At 37.9% G+C, this 17,848-nt stretch overlaps 1 protein-coding gene across 1 annotated transcript in view; it reads left to right on the forward strand.

Moving 5' to 3' along the window:
• The window catches only part of LOC132826138 (cilia- and flagella-associated protein 46), a 214,053-nt gene that overhangs the window by 90,752 nt on the left and 105,453 nt on the right, over positions 1-17,848 (forward strand). Inside the window, exons 28-32 of the mRNA XM_060841785.1 lie at positions 3,565-3,713; positions 5,196-5,294; positions 9,114-9,222; positions 13,143-13,295; positions 14,630-14,830. Coding sequence (XP_060697768.1) covers positions 3,565-3,713; positions 5,196-5,294; positions 9,114-9,222; positions 13,143-13,295; positions 14,630-14,830 — 711 coding nt within the window. The remainder of the gene's footprint in view (positions 1-3,564; positions 3,714-5,195; positions 5,295-9,113; positions 9,223-13,142; positions 13,296-14,629; positions 14,831-17,848) is intronic.

A 17,848-nucleotide genomic window follows, 5' to 3' on the forward strand; every position in this document is an offset into this window, starting at 1 on the left:
TGCCTCCTTCACTATCTTATCTACCTGTGACTCCATTTTCAAGGAGCTATGAACCTGCACTCCAAGGTCTCTTTGTTCAGCAACACTCCTCAGGACCTCACCATTAAGTGTATAAGTCCTGCATGATTTGCCTTTCCAAAATCCAGCACTTCGCATTTCTGTTAATTCAACTCTGCCTGCCACTCCTTGGCTTATTGGTCCATCTGATCAAGATCCCTGTATACTCTGAGGTAACCTTCTTTGCAGTCCAATACATCTCCAATTTTGATATCATCTGCAAGCTTACTAACTATACAATCTATTTCTTTACAGCACCTGAGCTTTACTCATTACACAGTTATAGGCTGGACATAATAGCATTGTAGTTTCCCATGAACCCACATATTCATGTGAAAATTTCAAATGCATTTGCTTTGTCCTGGTTCAGGTTGGCGTAACTGTATGCATGTCTTGTGATCACACTCTTGAGATTTTGTCCCTTCTTTCCAACAAGGCATTGTGTAGATGCAGTTCGGTGATAAGATTGTGGAGGATAAGAACTGAGTGGTCTGACTCCAAGACATGAGAACTGTTAGTTAGGCTAAACAATTGCTTAAAGGATGGCGCATAGATTTATATGAAAATCTGGACATACTAATAAACAAATAATGATGAGTCTTATGGTGTGCGCAGTGAATTTCATTATACCTTTTGACAGAGAGGAGTGAGCAGAAGAGGTAATATGTAGAACACCCCAAGTCCTCCACATGTTTTTGAAGAGTGGCTTAGTGTACTACATTACAGACTGTTTTTGAACAATTTGTTGTGGTACACTGAACATACTAAATATAGCAGTCAATGTATTGTAAATAACATAATGTAATAAAATATTGTAATAATGCGACTTAAAATCTGGCAACTCATCTTACACTACAGTGGAGCTTCATAGCCGGCTGCTGCAATGTACTATTCTGTGCTGTCACCCAGTGGTCTGAGCCTGAAACTGCATGAAGATTTCAAAAATGTTTTTATTCATTCATCCAAGAGGGCATCACTGGCTGCCCAGCATTTATTGCCCATCCCTAGTTGCCCTTGATAAAGTGGTAGTGAGTTGTTTTCTTGAATTGCTGTGATTCGATTGGATAGGTACTTCTATAATACTGTGAGGGAGAGAGTGTAGGATTTTGATGCACTGTCACTGAAGGAACAGTGATATATTTCCAAGTCAGGATGCTGCTTGACGTGTCGGTGAGCTTGCAAGTGATTTAGTTCCTACGTATCTACTTCCCTTATCTTCTCAATGGTAGTGGTTGCAGATTAGTAAGGTGCTGCCTAAAGTCCCTTAGTGGATTTTTTACAGTGCAGTTTATGAATGGTACACACTGCTGGTACAGAGCTCCAATATTGGAGGGAGTGAATATTTTGCATGTGGTGCCAACTGAGCAGGCTGTTTTGACTTGGATGGTGTTAAACATCTTGAGTGTTGTTGGAGATGCGCTCATCCAGCCAAATGGGGAGTATTCCATCTCACTCCTGACTTGTGCCTTGTAGATTGTAGACAGGTTTTGGGGAGTCAGGAAGTGAGTAACTTGCCACAAAATTCATAGTCTCTGACCAGCTCTTATACCCCCGATTTTTCTTTTCATTACTTTGTCTCCACAGTGTGGTCAGAAATTAGGATGTTTATGGGTGATGTTTGTACAACATCCAGTACCATTCACAACTCAGATACAACCACATGGACTGCAGTGGTTCAAGACTCACTATATCATCTTGTGGAAAATTAGGAATGAGCAATAAATGTTGGTCTTATTAGTAATGCTTACATCCCATGTAAAACAATTTTAAAAAATACAATTGGTATAAGATTGCAGTCATTTCACAATATGAGGTAACTGAATGTCTATGGGCAACCATGTTTTGAAAAGACCAATTACACTGCTAGCAATACGGTTAATAGTTGAAATCATTCTAAGAATTATGGAAATGAGAGTATTAGCAGTAGACCAGAGATATCAGAAAGCGATGTGGTTAATTGAAGGAAAAGGAGCAAAAAAAATCAATATTTGTGTTTACAGCTATGTTGGAAAGTTAAACAAGCTGTATACTTATGTTTCATAGATTGCACCAAGGCATTTGACAAATTGAGACATGGACATATGATTATTATGTTTCATAACTTGGACATGGAAGAGAAAAATTGAAGTAGGATTCATAATTTATATTGAAGCTAAATAGTAAGAATCAAGATAAACCATGAATATAGTGAATGATAGCTTTTTAAAAAAGTGTAACAAGAGTTGTCATCTTTCTCAAGATGTTTACAAGCATGACAGTGAAATAATCAAAAAGCATCTGTTAGACTTGCCAGAAAATGTAATGAGTGGACAGAATGTAATTAATCTTGAGTTATGTTGACCACAGATTAAGGTCAAGAGTGTAGTGCTGGAAAAGCACAGCAAGTCAAGGAGCATCTAAGAATCAGGAGAATCGACATTTCGGGCATAAACCCTTCTTCAGGAATTCCTCGGATGTTGCTTGACCTGCTGTGCCTTTCCAGCACTACACTCTTGACTCTAATATCCTGCACCTGGATTCCTCACTTTCTCCTACCTGATCACAAATTAATCAGGGCAGCTGTAGACAAAAATTTGTGATAATTCCTGGTCAGAACTGTTTTTAAAAAACACTATAATAAATGTGCACAATCATTAAACTGCAGGAAAATGGTATGCATTGGTAATATCAAAGAAAATGATTTCATAAGATGCAACATGAGAGTGAATACACATTCACTTGAAAGTATGAAATTTCATTAGTGGTTAAAAATAATTGATATATCTATCCCATGCTCTGCAACTCATAACATGTAATTCATAATTGTGGTTCAATTATGCATGCCATATTTCTGAAAGAAAATGAAATGCAATAGCTTGTTGAATTTCTGATTTTTTTTGTTACCAAGTAAGACGGCACATCATTATAACTGTTATCTGAAGGTGATCTTAGTATCTGTTTGAAGTTTATAATCAATATAGACAGAAAAATTGAGCTTTCATTTGTATGGCAGGATCAAGATAAAAATGGTTACATTATTGTTTGATGTTTTTGTTTTAATCAACCCATTTGGACATGTTGTGTCAAACCTCTGGGTAGATCGGCAAGGACCACAGGTAGGTGAAAGTGAGGACTGCAGATGCTGGAGGTGAGAGCCAAGAGTGCAGTGCTGGAAAAGCACAGAAGGTCAGGTAGCATCCGAAGAGCAGGAAAATTGGCGTTTTGTGTAAAATGATTTCGGGCATAAACCCTTCATCAGGAATTCCTCGGATGCTGCCCAGCCTGCTGTGCTTTTCCAGCACCATACTCATGGATCACAGATATTTTGGCCTCGGAGGGAGAAAGAGAGAGAGAGAGAGAGAATGCCATGATTACATAAGCCGCTCCTCATATTTATGATGACGTTGACTGCAGGATAATAATGTCAACTGCATATGAACCTTATCATCCATTTATGCATTCTGAATAATCAAATAAATTTGAAAACCTAGTTTTATAAGACTGACTAGTTTATTTTCCTTTTGAAAGACTTACAGTTTATTCTACCTGGATTTATTAGTGAAGGAGTTGCAAGGTATATCATATACCCACCTGACATTGCCGATTCTTCAGCTGGCACACTTAATAGCCAATGACGTGTTGGATAGCAAGAGTCTCTCTGACTTTTACCATCTCAGGTTAATACTTTTTTCATAGTACAGTAATTAATTATCTCCAAGTGTTATGTAATTTCATTAATGTTGATATTATCTCATTATTTTTATTTATAATTTATGTTACTTGTTTATTTAAAAGATAGATTCAGTCCAAGTTTTCTTCGTCATTCTCACCCTCCCACTTAACCATAGCACTGTAGCCTTCAGAATTGACCAGCCTTCACTTCGCCAATTTTTGTCAGGTCCATTGGTTCACAAAATGTCTTCCATACTTTATCGTTCACTAAATGCTTCTTACTCGTACGCCCAATTAAAGTTTTTGCTTTAATTGGAGCTACAAATGTTACTTCCACAACTATATAACCAATATGATCATTAATTTGCCATTTTTGTGATCTTCACCATGCCTTTCGCAGCTGTCTCTGCATCCTTAGATCTCGCAGTCTCCTATCCACTTTCTTAAGATTTTTTACCAATTCTTCACTTCCTTTCAATACCATTTTTCTAAAATGTTCTCAAGCTATCTTGAGTTTCTACCACTGTCACTAGACCACCTCCAGAAATCACCCACAATCTTTTTCACTCTTTTATATTTACAAAAAATTATTATAGTTGGAAAAAAAATCATTTCTCTTGGATGTGTTCATACCATTTTTTTCAATGATTGTCAACATAATTATTTGGGTAATGTATCATCTATATTTCACCAACTGAAAAACAAATATTTGTCCCTCCTTCTGCTTTCTGTCCCCATATGGATTATTTCACTATCTGTAGGACTATATTCCTTGTAGTATTCTGTACATCAGACTTCAATGTCAAATCACCACCCAATACCCTTTACCTATGCACACTATTGTTGTCTTGAAAAATTTAGTTAGATTGTGATTGTTTGCCCTTCCCAAACTGGTGAAAATATACTTTCCTAAACAATCACTGTTGGTCTACAATTGAAGTCAAACTAACTGGTGAATAATACATTATATCACTTTCTCTTTTATTAAACAGGGATGTAACTTCTGTCATCCTGTAGTTCTTAAACATAATTCCCTTTTCAGAAAATGGTAAAATTGCACAAATCTTCCATTTTTAGGTATGTTGTAATACACACTATGTGGGCCTGGAAAATTTTATTTCCATTAATTTTTTCATGCAGTTTCCTTCTGAGCATATCTATTTGTTAATGGCCCTTCTACTTTCTCCTTAGTAACTGCACTGAACTATTTTTATCTTCCTACGTAAATATTGAGCCAGAATGTTATTCTCACAAAGAAGCCATTCTTTGTTATCATATATGTAATCCTCTGTTATTATAAAATGGATATTTTAATAGATTAGCTCAAATTACAGTTTCAGCTACTTGAATCCGAGCAGCATTTAAGATTTGTTACATCTGTTTCCTTCACCACACCAATTGATAAATCACACAATTACACTTACCAGATGTTTTGTTTGTATTCTGTCTCTTGTCCGGAATTACAATAAGGTGTTTATTTTTCACAGGCTTGCCCAGATATGTTTGGAGCTGAATCTAAGGCAAGCTGCACAGTACCATGAAAAGATACCTGGATCAGTATTTATCTATGAGGCAGAACGAACTAAGTATGCTACTTTTGTTATTGTTCAGGACAATGTAGTTCATATTTACACAAATAATTCCTTACTTTCAAAAATATGAAAGATTGAAATAAGCAATTTTCCTAGTGGGTACACTAAACTATACAACTCAATGTACACTTTTCAACCAATAAGTTAATTGAAAGTTAATTCATTAAAACTGTTTCAGTGTAATTGAAGTAAAGCAAACAATTTTATCTAGATGCAATATTGAATGAGAAAGGCCAAGAACTATTTCAGGTGAAGTTTTCCAAATGAAGTTTTAAGTGATATTCACTTCAAAATATTAAATGATGTAAATTAAAAATAAGGAGTGATACATAGTAAACGGCTAATCCAGTGTTGTCTGTTTACACACGCCAAACTTAAAATTATTCCTTGGTAGAACTGAGTGAATGTTGTCTGCCCACAATATGTTTCAGTACCTTCTGTTTCAAGAAAGTTTTGCAATACAGGAGTTCCAGCATATGAGTGAAGCCTTCCATCATTCACCTGTAACTCACCTTTGTGGGTGGGTGAGTATCCGTGTTCAAAGTTTGTGCGAAGATTTGTAGCTCGGGTGCTTGTTGTAGTGGTTCTGTTCGCCGAGCTGGAAGTTTTTGTTGCAAACGTTTCGTCCCCTGGCTAGGAGACATCATCAGTGGTATATTGGGTCCAGGTCAATGTGTCTGTTGATGGAATTTGTGGATGAATGCCATGCCTCTAGGAATTCCCTGGCTGTTCTCTGTCTGGCTTGCCCTATGAAAGTAGTGTTTTCCCAGTCGAATTCATGTTGCTTGTTGTCTGAGTGTGTGGCTACTAGGGATAGCTGGTCGTGTCGTTTCGTGGCTAGTTGGTGTTCATGTATGCGGATTACGACCTGGACCCAATATACCAATCACTACAGCGGACAGCTGAAACTGACACCCGGAAGCGGCAAGGACAGACCACTATAAATGCCGGAAGAAACATCAAAGAAGCGCTTCGCAGGAGGCTCCACAGCACTGATGATGTCTCCTAGCCAGGACTTCAGAGGTAAAGGTTCAACAGGCCATAGATTAGTTGGCTGCAAATCATTATGTTGTGTGTACCACAATCAAATTGCAGCATCTTCAGTGGACTGCAACTTGTGCAAGTTCCTGCACTCCTTATCATGTGCATGTCAGTCTGTAAGACTTTTGAGAGAGTGTTAGTTGTTGAAATGGGCTGTTCATACTTTCATTCTGCCAAAAAATCACATGCACAGTGGGAATCTCTAAGGGGACACATTATGATACAATTAACAATGGCCATTTTATATGCGTGGCTGAATGAAATAAGAAATGACCACAGAAATATCATATTGTGGCTGTGCAGAACATTGTTGAGGCTACTTTTAGAATACTGCATACAATTCCGGTCACCTTTCTACAGGAAGGATGTTGTTAAACTGGAGAGGGTGCAGAAAAGCTTTACAAGAATGTTGCCAGGACTGAAGGATTTGAGTAACAGGGAGAGGCTGAAAAGGCTGGGGCTTTATTCCCTGGAGTGTCAGAGGCTGAGAGGTGATTTTATAGAGGTTTAGAAAATCATCAGAGGCATGGATAGGGTGAATAGCCAAGGCCTTTTTCCAAGGGAGGGCGAGTTCAAAACTAGAGTGCCTAGGTTTATGTTGAGAGGGGAGAGATTTAAAAGAGAACTAAGGGGCACTCTTTTCACTCAGACAGTGGTGCATGTATGGAATGACTTCCCAGAGGAAATGGTGGAGGCTGGTACAATTGCAACATTTAAAAGACATTTGGATGGGTACATGAGTAGGAAGGGTTTACAGGGATATGGGGCAAATGCTAGCAATTGTAGCTCGGTCAGATTAGTGATCTGGTCAGTGAGGACGAGTTGGACTGAAGGGTTTGTTTCCGTGCTGTATAACTCTATGACTCTAAAATATGGAAAAAATTTCTTGAAGTTATTCAATAATTGAGGCAATCTATTGGTTGGCATGGACAAATTGGTCCGAAGGGTCTGTTTCCATGCTGTACATCTCTATTGAAGTGGCAGCACCAAAGAAAATATCGGTAGTCATTTGCATTGAGCATCAAGTGAGTCAAGGATAGTTCACCCTGACACCTACTCGGCTTTCCCACATCTATGCCTATTTTATACGAATAAGTATATACCTAATTTTGACTATGCTCTTTTTAAAACTGGGTAGTTTCTGACAGTCTTTGATTCACAAAGGATGTAAATATGTGAATTTATAGGTTATTTGACATTTAGCAGATGGAGTTTAATGTTGGAAAGTGCGAGGTCATTCACTTTGATAGAAAGAATCAGGAGGCAGATTATTATTTAAATGAAGCGAGAAACTGCAGTACTGAGGGATTTACATGCTCTCATGGTGGAAACACAAAAGGCTAGCGTGTGGTGCAGCAAGTAATTAAGAAGGCTAATGGCCTTTATTGCTAGGGGATTAGAGTTTAAAAGCAAGAAAGTGCTGTTACAATTGTACAAAGTATCAACGAGACCGCATCTGGTTAACTGTGCATAGTTTTGGTCGCTGTATTTAAGAACGGATGTACTGGCATTGGAGGTGTTCAAAATACATCCACCAGACTGATTCCTGGGATGAAGTAGTTGACTTATGAAGAACATCTGAGCAACTTAGGCCTAATTTCATAAGAGTCTCGAAGAATGGGAGGTGATCGTATTGCAACATACAAGATTCTGAGATGACTTGAAAGAGTTACTGTTGAAAAGCTGCTTCCACTAGTGCAGGAGTCTTGAATCAGGAGACATACTTACAGATTAATTTTAAAACTGTGAGTCATAGCAATTTCTTCTCCCAGAGGGGAGTGAATGTCTCATACTCTCTACCCCAGTGAGTTGTGGAGGCACGCTTGCTGAAACATTTAGAGGTGGTGGATAGATTTTTGAAATATTGAGGAATTGAAGGCCATGCAGAAGTGGCACAAAAGGAGAATTGAAGCCTGGAAAATTCAGCCAGGGCACGGCTGCCTTGAGGGTCAAATAGTCTCCACCTGCTCCTACTTCTTACGTTCTCTTCATACTTTAAAGTTTGTGAACCTTAAAAATTCTTTGATCCACTGCCTGTATCATTGATGGTAAATATATGCCAAACATTGCCTATTACAAGAACCTTAGCATCAGGATGTGCTGATTAATTGTTAAACAACAATAACATCTTGCAGTTTTCATCAAGCCCAACTAATGTAGTAATAAGTGTGCACCTATGGAATGAAGTGCTTATGAATCCAATCCCAATGTATTTCTCTGCTTATTCCATGCTGTCTTGTTACCTTAAGAATGCACAGGAAATATTCTTACCCCCTGAAACATGCTAGGCACTAGCGTTTTTGAATACACAACAGCTTGTGTCTCCCAATCATATTAGCACAACCAAACACGGTTCGCCTAACTTTTCTGTCATTTACACCTGTTAGTTACATCAGCTGTTGTTAAGCTTCTCCTTTGTAAGTAATGCCAAATTAGTGATATTTTATCGGCATTATAGATTTGTTAACTGAAAGATTTTCCTCAGTAATTAACTGAAAACAATAATCCCACAAAGTGTAACTCAGTGCTCTGCTATGCCAGTGTAGCTATTCCTTTAATAAACTGTAAGTTTTTTCACTCACTTATTTGCAATTAAAATTCTTGCATTGCCCAATTATTTTAAAAGGTTTTGATTTTGGACATCACTAATCTTTAGCCACCTGTGAGGCACTGTACCATATTATTAGTGGTTGTAAATAACCATGTTTACTTGTGACTAGTTTAAATCTTGCATAGTAAAAATGCTTCATGTGAATGTCCATGTTTCTTAAGATGTCGGCAAGAAGTCGCTCATTTGAAAGATCGCCGATTACACATTGCAAAAGAAAAGCAATTAATTGAAACTGAAAACCTACCTGAAAAAGGTTCAAAAAAAGAACTGGTAAGCCATGACTTTCAAAGCAAATATTTATCACTTTTATGATTTGCTATCTTTTGTTGTGAAAGTTGTAAATGCAGTGATGGATACGCTTGAAGAACATAAATTCACCAGACTGGCCAGAAGTGGTTGACTTATGAAGAACACCTGAGCAATTTAGGCCTAATTTCATGAGAGTCTCGAAGAATGAGGGGTGATCTTATTGCAACATAGAAGATTCTGACAGGACTTGAAAGGGTGGCTGTTGAATAACTGCTTCCACTAGCGCAGGAATCTTGAATCAGGAGACATACTTACAGAATTCATTTTAAAACTGCAATGCAAAGCACTTTCTTCTCCCAGAGGGTACTGAATGACATTTCAGAAAAAAAATCGCTGGGTGATGCTGTGAATTTTTTTCGGAACATAAGAAACAAGAAACTGGAGAAGGCTGTTTGGCCCTTTGAGCATGCTCCCCATTCAACAAAATGTGATTGGTCTTCTACTTCATTCACGTTTTCCCACGCTCCCTCTTACCTCACAAAAAAATATCCAACTTGTTCTTGTATATACTCACTGACTGAGCACCCATAGCCATCTAGGATAGAGGATTCCAACGATTCACAACTTGTTGAATGAAGACATTTATATTCATCTCAATGTGAAATGGAAGATCTCTTATCCTGAGAATGTGACCCCATGTTCTGGATTCCCCAGCTAGGGGAAGCATTTTCTCAGCTGCTACCACATCAAGCCTGTTACAGATTTTATATTTTCAAATTTGATCATCTCTCATTCATCTAAACTCAAGGTAATAGGCTTAGTCTACTCAATCTCTCTTCAAAGGAATTGCTCCTCATCCCAGTAACCAGTTTAATAAAACTTACTTGCCCCAGAGACAGAGCAATAATGTCCTTAAGGACAACAAAACCAAGCTTTTACTTTTTTTTTGTTAACTGGCAAATTGTATTTTTGTAACCATGTCCAAAGACAGCCAGGTCTTCATGGATGGTTATGTTCTTAGATTTGTCACATATGCTCATATTTCATGGGGGTCTATCAACTATGACATAAACCCAAGTTAGGAACCAACACATGCTGCACGGTGTTAATGACATCATTATGCACAGACTTTTAGTAGTAGTAGTTTGAGATGCCAAGTATACCAACATTATATAAATGCTTAAGGTTCCAGTCTGAGATGTTTTGCTATTGGAAGATTTCTCTCTGGAACTATCACAAAATTCCAAACAATTTATCTACCTGAACTTCCCACATGTGGTGTAGTCTGCAGATTTCTTATTGGATTTATCAACCATTTTAGGACCAGGCAACCACAGTAGAATCAAATCATTCTCACTCCAAAGGGATTATTTAACAGCAGAGTGGGATTAACAACAATAGATTCAGAAATTGCCCATAGCGGTGACATCACATCATGTCTCAAAGATCCGTGGTTCATTCTTTGGTGATACTTCATCCTGAATCATTGATGTTTTCTACCAGTGGTGTTTGCCTTTGCCTTCCTTTCTGAGGTGTTAGGTAAGGAGGCAGATTCCCCATGTAGAACAGGTATCAAACCTGCATTACTGATATTATTTTAAACCACACATTTGCAATCTGAGTCAATCAGACTTTGGACAGTTCTTCTGTAATTAACTGAATAATTACCCAGGAAATATCAGACAGAAAAAACCCGGTGTAACTTGAGGGCAAGTCCAAAATGGACACTGCAACCAATCACAATGGCACAAGTGACTGTATCCTGATTGCAGCCCTCCCTCCCCGATCCCCAAACTACCTCTCCCCAAAAAACTGACAATCTGCACAGGCCCAACTGGCACCTCAGCCATCTGCCCTCCCACCCACCTGACACCTGACTCACCGACCACTTCCCACCTGTCACTGCTCCCATCCACCATTCCACCCATCTGCCACATCTCAATGGTCTCACACCCTACCCAGTTTCCTACCCAATTCCCTCACACAGCTGGCACGTGTAATCTACTCATGTACCCATTCTACCTGTTAATGCATTCACCAATTAGCATTCAGACTGCACTTTAGCCATACCACGTGGCAGCTAGTGCCAAGAAAGTATGTGTATTGAGTCTTGCCCCACTTTACTCCACTACCTCAGAGCTCTCCAAGGAATGCCATGCTTGGCATTTTAAAAAATTCATTCACAGGATGAGAATGTCACTGGCTAGACCAGGATTTATTGCCCAGAGGGTAGTTGAGAGTCAATCACATTGCTGCAGGTAGGAGTCACATGTTGGCCAGACCAGGTAAGGATGTCAGTTTCCTTCCCTAAAGGTCATTAGTGAACCAGATAGGTTTTTCCTGAACATGGTTTTATGGTCATCATTAGACTCTTAATTCCATTTTTTTTAACATTGAATTCAAATTGCTCCATTTGCCATGGCAGGATTTGAACCTGGATCTTCACAACATTACTGGATCTCTGGATTAACAATCCAATACCAATGCCACTAGGTCATCACCTTCTTGGTAAAGCCAAGCCTGAGTGCAAACCCTGCAAGAAATATGCTGCAGGGTTGAGTTGGGGAGAAGTTTGTATGGAGTGACCATCTGAGTTGGGAAAATATGAATTCTGATTTTAATATTTATGCTATTTACATTAGTCTCAGTCTCATCTCTTCACACAGATCATTCAGGGTTCTAGGAACAGGCACAAGGCTACAATACCTATATTTGTGTTTATACATGTACCACGCAAGGCTGCATTCACAACACAGAACCTCATCAAATTGGTCCAATGTTTTTAAACGAGTGAAGTAATTTAAAATCAGATGTAGTATTTTCTTTCACTTGTTGTACTAAAAAGGAAGGCACTCTTAGTCCATCTTTATTTGACGTAGACTGACAGCACAAATGTAACAGGGTGCTTTGTAGAGAAAAATGATTTAAAGTCCAAAGATCTGTTCAGTCTTTCAAACACTCGCCACTATGGTTAGAGCTCATTGGGCTTATAATTACACTTATGAGTCTTTGAAATTCTTATGAACATTCAAAATAAACAAATGTCCATTCAAATTCCCCTTGAAAAATGGATTTTTCAAATTAAGTTTGGATAATGGTATTAAATGGGAAAATGACCTTACTGCTAAACTATTAATCCAATGAACCAAGTTATGCTCTGGAGACTGGGTTTGAATCTCACCGTGGCAGACAGTGGAATTTGAAATCAAAAGAAATCAGCAACTGAGAGTCTAATGATGACCATGAATCCGTTGTTGATTGTCAGAAAAACCCATCTGGTTCACTGATGTCCTCTAGGGAAGGAAACTGATATTCTTACCAGGTCTGGCCTACATGTGGCTCCAAACCACAGCAACGTTATTGACTCTTAACTGCCCTTTATGACGGACAATAAATTTGGGCCAGCCAGTGATGCCCTCATCCCGTGAAGGAATAAAAGAAAAATCTGCCATCCTCACGTGCCTGACCTACATGTGACTCTAAAGCTGCCCAGACAGTGATGTTCACATCCCACAAGTGAAAAAAAAGTAACATAGGCATTCAATAAACTTGAAATAAACATCATTCTCAGAAGCTCATAAACTCATTAAACAAAGCTCAAAATCCCCATCACAGCTGAGTAAACAACGTCTTCTGGAGTGAATCCATTAGTAAGGCTAAGAGCTTGGGAAACGACTTTTAATGTGGTTTAATTTCAAAATGCTGTTAACTGAAGTCAAACACATAAAAGCTTTGTAGCAGACATAATAGTTGGCCAACATGTTCATTCTTGAAGTCTTATAACTGATGAGCCAGAGGTGATGGTGCTGACTCAGCCTTCTACTGTCTTTACATGAATGGTGTGTGTGTGTGATTTGTAAGGTTGAGAAAAGGCCCAATTTCCATGAAATGGATTAAAAAATCCAACCCTATATATAATTATTTTGTAATTTTTAAAATAGAAGATGCATATTACATCTCCAGTGATGCATCGCAAGAAATTAAGTGGAGTTTCTGTGATGGATGTGTGGATCAGTAAAGCAGAAGTCTTGCTGCAGCTTGCATTTTACCAGCCTGCCAGAACTCTGTTAGCAGAGGCTCACATGGTTGCAAAGGTTAGTTTACTGTCAAAATAAACAAATGTCCATTCAAATTCCATGTCCGTCCATGGATGATTTTGCAATGCTAATAATGATTTTTGAAAGAAAGTAAAGGTCATTAAATAAATAACTGTTACCTGTCAAAGTGCAAATAAACTTTGGAGTTATTAATGCATATATTTATTCCCTATCCACAAAATAGACATTTTCATAATTTTACAGCTGAAATTCTTAAAGGTTTGCATAAAAACAGTAGACAAATTTGGTGGGAATTTGAATTCCCATAAAGTGCCTGTCTTGCATTATCCGGCCCACTTTGGATTTTACAGGAGTGTGTTCAGAGGCGAGAGCAAATCCACCAACCAGTCATCTCGTTAGCAGCTTGGAGGAATCACCCCTACTCCTCCTGGCCTTTAATAAATTATGTAAAGTCTTTCAGCTCATGGATTCAGTTCCTCCGCTTCCTACTGAGTTTCCCTAAGGGTTGGGAAATCTAGCTACTACAGTAAAAATTAGAATAATTGTAAAAGTGAAGGCTTATGCACTTTGTGGTAATATTTAATTGACCAAACAGCTGTCTTGGTTCCCTAACCTTCATTCCATTGCATTAATAACCAGACGTGGGTGACTTCCAGTTGTGTTAGATTTTTTTTTCAGATTTCTGATATTTCTGCACAATCCTAATCCTAAACTCATTGGAGGATAAAAGGTAAAGTTCATCCCTGTTATTTTATGATTTGATGATTACACTATTCTATGACATGCAGTCATGGCAATCTGGACTATTTCCATTAAGCCTGATGTGAAATTGAGGAATATGACCTGAGCTTTGCATTAGTCCACTGGAATCAGGAGGAAACGACTGATCACAGGTAAAGGCCTTGCTGATCTGAGCTGACTCCAACCCATGGCAGTCATGAGATCTTGACTGTAGAGCCTTTCTGTTACACCTGCACACTAGTGTGCTTGTCTCAATGCTTTATGCTTCTTTTCCAAGCAAAACCAAGATTTTACCATGTATCATTTATTTTGTCTCCTTTGTGATAATTCAGTTACATCTGTATAGGATAACTTGTTTGAAGCAGAGTAAGTGTGATTTTATTTTAAACTGCATTGGTCAGTTTAAAATTTCCAGCTCTATTTTGTATCACAGTAATACTTCCATCATAGTTTAACTGTGTTGAATCACTTAACCCAATTCCAAATTTCCAAATTTATATTTCATGAATACATAAGACATCCAATTTATGTACCTTGACATTTCCAGGCACTTGTTCATTTAATTCTAGTTTAACTGTTAGCATTCCTGGTGAAACTTCCCAAAACTTACTCTTTTTTTGTTCTTTTAGGAGTTTGGAGACAAGGACAATTTGGCAAAGGTCCTATACCTTCTAGCTGTTCTAGCTAATTGTGAAAAAAACCACGGTCAGGCTAAATTGCTCTTGAAAGAAGCCGAAAGTATTGGAGGAAATGAATATTTCTGGTATGACACAATTATCTGTCTAATATGCGCAATTCAGGGAGAAAATCATGAGGATTCAAAGGAACAGGTGAGAAACTAATGACTATTCCATTCTGAACAATGTAATTCCTATAACAAATTAAATGAACCAGTTCAAAGAAGAGAGACTTGTGTTAATTCTTGATGAGAAAGGGAACAAAAGGTTATCAAGGATAGACAGTGTGTATTTCAAGCATATTCTGTTTTTATTCTTTCCAGGAATAGGTCAATGATCCTAAACTCTCCCACATCTCTATGCAATTTTTCAGGATTTGTCTTAATTTTTCTTAATATCAAACTTGAACATCCCTTGTCTGCTATCCTAGCCTAAATTAACTCAGGCTTGATATTCCCCCCAATTATTGACTTATTTTCATGAAAAATCAATCAATGTAGTTAGTCAGGTAAGTATTCTTCACAGTAATAAATCAATTGGATTTCAAGTCTACAATTATTCCTTCATCAATGTACTGCACTTCTTCAGTGCTTTGGTAGTTATTTGGTTCTAATATCACATGCTGACTAAGGAAACAAAGGCTCTGATCTTGATTTGGAGAATTTATCGAGCAGCCAGTAAATTTCATTGTTTGTCTCATGCTTATGTGACAAAGTCCAAACAACTTTTATCATTGAACATTATTCAAATTTGACACATAAACCACTATCTTGAGTCTCAACATTCACCATTTTCCAATGCTTCTGAAGGCCAATCTGTACCAATCCAAGAGGTGATGGCTTTCCACTGACACATTGTAGGAAGTTGTTTTTTGTACAGTCTATTGAGGAACAAGGACAAACAAAAAAGTTTCTATTAGACATTGCCATGCGCTACTACATTTTGAAGTTGATCTGTCATGACTGCTCCATAACGATGACGCAATTGTTTTTTTTTTGTTCATTCACGGGATGTGAGCACCACTGGCTAGGCATTTATTGTCTATCCCAGAGGGCAGTTAAGAATCAACCACATTGCTGTGCATCCAGAATCATATGTAGGCCAGACCAGGTAAGGATGACAATTTCTGCCCCTAAAGGACATTAGTGGACCAGATGGGGTTTTCCAACAATCAACAATGATTTAATAATTAACATTAGACTCTGAATTCCAGATTTTTTTTCATTGAATTCAAGTTCTACCAAGTCCACATAACATTGTCTTGGTCTTTGGATTAATAGTTTAGTGATAATATTACTAGACCATCACTTTCTCCTGAGGGGCAGTAGAATCTCTTTACAACAACTCTCAATGCTGTTTGGTAAATTAACTGTATCTTCAGCATACCTGAATTGGCATTAACCAGTACTGTAACCACATCTATGGTTTCCTTTCTTTCCTTGGAATTAGGACTCTTGATCCATTGCAAAAGGTATTGATTTATAAGTTTACACAATCAGAAGTTTATCACATTCCAAAAAAATGGATCATATGTTAGTTTAGCCAAGGAAACCATTGAGTCAGTTCTGCTCTGATGCAACTGTATCAGTTCCAATACATCTAGATATTTCACCTTGATTATGCTACCATCTCACTAGAACTTTAATTGAGCAGAAGATGGCCTACTATTTCCAGAAGCCATTCAATAAGGTGCCATATGAAAAGATATTACACAAGATAGGAGTTCACAGTTTTGGGAGTAATGCATTAGCATGGCTTAATAGTTGGTTAACCACACAGAGAACAGAGAGTTGGGATTTAATGGCTCTTATTCAGGTTAGAAAAGATGTAACTACTGGAATACCACAAAGATTGATCCTAAGGCCTCAATTTATTTGCTATCTATGTTGATGACTTGAAGAAGAGTATAATGTATCCAAAATTGCTGATGATACAAAATAGGTGGGAAGACACATTCTCATGAGGACATAATGAATCTGCAATGGGATATTGCTAGGCTGAGTGAGTGGGCAAAAGTTTGGCAAATGGAGTTTAATGTAAGCAAGTGAGGCCATACACATTAGTAGGAAGAATCAAAAGACAAACAGTTACTAAATGGAGAAAGAAACTCAAAAAAAAGTACAGCACAAGATGGATCTGGTTGTTCGTGTGCATTAAACAAAATATTAGCATGTGTGGACTGTCAGGAGTTAAGAAGTCAAATGAATTTTAGACATTTATCAGTTGGAGGTTAGAGTTTAACAATAGATAGATCTTGTTACAATTGTACAGGATATTGGTGAGGCCGCAACTGGAGTTCTGTGTACAGTTTTGGTCAAATTTAAGGAAGGATTTATTGAGGCTGATTAAAGTATATTCACTAAGTTAATTCCTGGAATGATAAGTTGGCTTATTAGAATCACCTAAACACATTAAACCCTTATTTATTCAAGTTTAGATTAATGAGAGGTGATCTTATTGAAACATACATAATTCTGAGGCTGGACAGGGTCGATGTGAAGAAAATGTTTCCACCAGTGGAGAAATTTCAAACCAGATCATTTAGTTACAGAATAAGGGGACATTCATTGCTCAAACAGAGATGCAAAGCAAATTCTTCTCTTGGAGAGTATTGAATGTCTGGAACTCTGTACCCCAGTGAGTCATGAAGGCTAAATCACCAGAAAATGCAAAGTGCAAGTTGATACGTTTTGAAATTCTAGGAAGTTGAGGGCTAGATTAGATCTTCTGTGATCTTATAGAATGGCAGGTCAGGTTTGTTGTGGGGTGGGGGGAGAGATATCGTACTTCTGCTCCTATTTCAGAGTACCAGGGAAATGCAATGGGGATGTGGGTACATATCCTCTCATGGCTGCTTATGTATTTGTATTCAATTAATGAACACATCTGGAAATGAAAGCTAGCTTCAGTAATGTATCCGTAAAGCTATAATTGATTTCAAAAATCAAAAACCTGATTCACTAATGTATTAGTGTGACAATGTTTGTACCACATGTATGTGGGGATAGAACCTGAGAAATCCTATTCAGTGAATCAAGGTTTCTTCACATTCTTGTACACTTTGCGGTATATCATTTATTTTGTACCAAAAAGTATTGATGTTTCTTTCAGAGGTTGCAGTTAGGATGCATCACATTGGAAGGCGAATCAAGCTCATAGCCCTGTTGAAGT

The sequence above is a fragment of the Hemiscyllium ocellatum genome, chromosome 22, assembly GCF_020745735.1.
Source record: "Hemiscyllium ocellatum isolate sHemOce1 chromosome 22, sHemOce1.pat.X.cur, whole genome shotgun sequence".
Taxonomy (NCBI): Eukaryota; Metazoa; Chordata; class Chondrichthyes; order Orectolobiformes; family Hemiscylliidae; genus Hemiscyllium; species Hemiscyllium ocellatum.